This window comes from Nematolebias whitei, chromosome 3 (assembly GCF_014905685.2).
Source record: "Nematolebias whitei isolate Nwh7 chromosome 3, NemWhi1, whole genome shotgun sequence".
NCBI lineage: Eukaryota > Metazoa > Chordata > Actinopteri > Cyprinodontiformes > Rivulidae > Nematolebias > Nematolebias whitei.
In genome coordinates, this window is record NC_056500.1 from 6,597,540 (window position 1) to 6,600,870 (window position 3,331).

At 44.6% G+C, this 3,331-nt stretch overlaps 1 protein-coding gene across 1 annotated transcript in view; it reads right to left on the minus strand.

Annotated features, from left to right (window-relative positions):
- Nucleotides 1-1,371, minus strand: part of LOC119407653 (BMP/retinoic acid-inducible neural-specific protein 3-like) — a 54,664-nt gene extending 53,293 nt beyond the window's left edge. Inside the window, exons 1-2 of the mRNA XM_037674474.1 lie at nt 1,271-1,371; nt 716-1,026 (exon numbers count right to left, since the gene is read on the minus strand). Coding sequence (XP_037530402.1) covers nt 716-969 — 254 coding nt within the window. The 5' untranslated portion in view covers nt 970-1,026; nt 1,271-1,371. The remainder of the gene's footprint in view (nt 1-715; nt 1,027-1,270) is intronic.
- Between the last annotated feature and the right edge of the window lie 1,960 nt (nt 1,372-3,331).

Below are 3,331 nucleotides of genomic sequence, written 5' to 3' on the forward strand. Positions count from 1 at the left end.
ATATATATATATATATATATATATATATATATATATATATATATATATATATATATATACGAATTTTGCACGCTGAATAATAATATTAGTGTTGTATTTCTCTTAAAAAAATATATATATATAATAGAACTAGTACATCACACACACAAAAAGCCTTTCAAACAACACCCTGCTGCTGCTAAACACACACATCATACTTCACACCACACACTTCTAAAGCCGCTCTGTGTACCCACTATCACACATCAACAGGCTCAGTCAGACATCTGTAATGTCCCACTGCTTTTCTTCAAACCCTCCTGTGGTAGCGCCACTTTGAGTTTGCACCGATATGCACCATTTAGAGTTTATATCATACTCCAACCATATGTTTCTGCTGCACACAAAGAGGGAGGCGAGGATCTGCACGGAAAGACGCTTGGATCTATACAGAATGCGCACTGAGCCTTCATTTGTATGCAAAACTCCACAGAGTAATCTTCTCAGCGCTTCATCCCACCATTTGCCACCTACTAAATCTGCATCTTTTGTAGTGTAAAGAAAAGTGTAAGTGTTATTTCTTGGCTATTCTTTTCAATATGTTTTTTTTTTTCTTTCTTTCTTCCCTCAAAGCAAAGCAACAAAAACTGCTCTGCCTCTTTTGTTCTATTTTTAATTTCAAACCAAATCTCAGGAACATTCCGTCAGGCGTTCCAGACGATGCTCGTCCTCTCACCTGTATATCTTGTACTTGGTAGTGAATCCTTGCTGGTAGCGCTCCGTGAAGTCAACAAACTCCTGTGAGTTGTGGAAAGGGCCCTTCTCCGACAGGAGCCAGCTCAGGGGTCCATTAGAGCCGCTGAAGCCAGCCCCGGCGGAGTCCGCGGCACCGGCCACCTCTGACAAGCAGCTCTGGAGCAGGCTTAGTGTCAACCACTTCCATAGAAACATGAGGGCCGTCAGTCTAATGAATGTGCACGGGCCATTCATGCTGCTTCCCCCGACCCCGGTGACTCCTCATTCTCCCTGCAATCCCAATGAGTTCAGCTGGAAGAGATAGGATGTGAAGAGTGAGATGAAGTGAGGCACAATGAACACACAGGAATCCAGCTGGAATTGTGCATGTGAGTAATAAACTAAAAGGGCTTCACTTGTCCACTATAGAAGGGTCAGAAACCACTTCTAGACCACTCCGACTGCATTTTACAGCTAAACGTTTTTCATTCGCTTTTAAATAACACTATCTTCAACTGTAATAATTTTATTAAACTTGTATTGCTGTGTGGTTTACCTTAGTCTGCAAGTCTTGCTGTCCGTCTGTAATCAGAATAAATCTCTGCAAAATCCTTTCATAGGACCGTGGAGGTGCGTAAATCTGGGCGCTCACACTGGTGCGCATTGGGAAAAGACGCTTTTTTTGTGGGGGAAGGTTACACCAGAAGCACAGTAGGAGGCTGAGCAAGTTGAACCAAACAGAAGAAGACAGCCGACCTCCTCAGAGCGAGCTCCTCTTCTTTTAATTTAGGAATATTTCCAGCAGGGCACCTCCGACGTGGCGCAGTGGGGAGGCTGCTGTAGATCCACTCCAGCGGAATGAGTCGCAGCAGACCCGCTGCCTCAGGAGACTCAGATCAACCAGGTAGCTTCATGACTGGGAAGATGTATTTAGATTCGGTGAGTGCACAAAGTCCGCGCGTACGCGAGGAGCGGGGCGCGCCGCTGTCCTCTCACTCATCTGGCTGTTGATTGGAGAGTCGCGCTCGGGGGCGCACCGTGCAGGGGCGCACGGAGAGCCGCTCACGATTCCGATGGTTACTCTGTGCTCCCGGCGCGCGGAATGTGTGAATGGCATTCTGGGGGCGCTCTCCCACCCTCCTGTACCATAACGCCGCGATTTAATTTATTCCAGCAGCGAGAATACTCCCGGTTGGCTGGGACTGAGCTGGAGGAAGTGAGAGAAGGAGGTGTTAGGAAGAAGTGGGGGTGGCAACCTGGATGCGCGAATGGTCAGAGGGGCATGCCTTGTTTTATATAACCGATGGAGGGCACCTGCAGGCATGATTAATAGTCTACTAATTAAAGAACAACATGCAAACGAAACCAAACAGGTGAATTGAAATGCATTTAAAAATGAGCAAGATATTTAAATAAATATGGCCAAAAAAATAATAATTCCAATGATATTTGGTTCATTAAAGTTACTATTTATGGAATATGCAAGAGTATGAATGTCAGAATGAATTTTTCTTATATAAACCTATAAGTGAGTTTGAATTAGTTGAATAACGGTATTAATAATGGCCACGATCATCTTCATAAGGAGGAAGAGGAGTGGGAGGATGACCAGAGGGTGAATTCAGCTCCCCTGGAGTTATTCTCGTTATCATCTTTGCCCTCTCCTACAGAATAATCATCACTTTCACCATCAGCAAACTTAATTAGATCTGCTCTATCGGCGCTCGTGCGTTGGACACTGAGCGCGGATCAGAGTCAGAGCGCGCGCGGACGGAGGGAGGGATATGTGCTGCCTTTCAGCTTTTCTGCAGACGGTTCAAAGGGAGGTTTTATTCGGGGATTGGATTAGAGAAATGAACACAACTGAGTCTCGAGTTTCACCAGCTTCCACTGAAAAGAGGAGCTGAAATCCCGGGGCACGGCGACTTGCAGAATGTGAGGCGAAAGAATGAGTTGATTTGTCACAGTTTCATCATCGTGTCTTAGGACTGGGTGCCTTTTTTATTTCTGACCCTGCCTTGCAGCGATGAGGACTTGTGAAGGACAACGACCTAATAGGAACAGGCAGGTTGTGGTTCATGGAGTGGTTACTGGCTGTTTTGGTTGACCACTTGGAGTTGCAGTTTGCCTGCAAGCACTAAACTTATTATATTTATATATATATTTTTTTTAAGTTTTGAATAAAAGATGATCATGGAGCGTGTCATGCCTCGTTATTTCCATTAATTCACATATTTTAGACTGCTTTCAGGTCCAAAGCCCCAAACCTCACAAAACCCCAAATGAAAGCAAGTCCCCATAGCTCATATGTACAATTTAAAATAAATCATTTATCAATTGGAGTGTGTGCAAGAGCAGGTTATGTTCACCGGTGGACAACAACTGCAGTGTGCAATGAACTTCACTTGTTTATCTCTTCTTGAAAACTAAAAGGCGAGAGAATTGATTGCGGCTGATGGAGGTTGCTCGTCTGGAGCACGTGGATGTAATCCAATCGCAAAGAGGAATAAAGATCAAGGACAATGTCACATGAAACTGCTCATTAAAGCTCCAGGAAGGTGTGAAAATTGTGCAGGTCACAGTGGCTGAGAACTGAGCTGTAATAAGGAGTCACCTT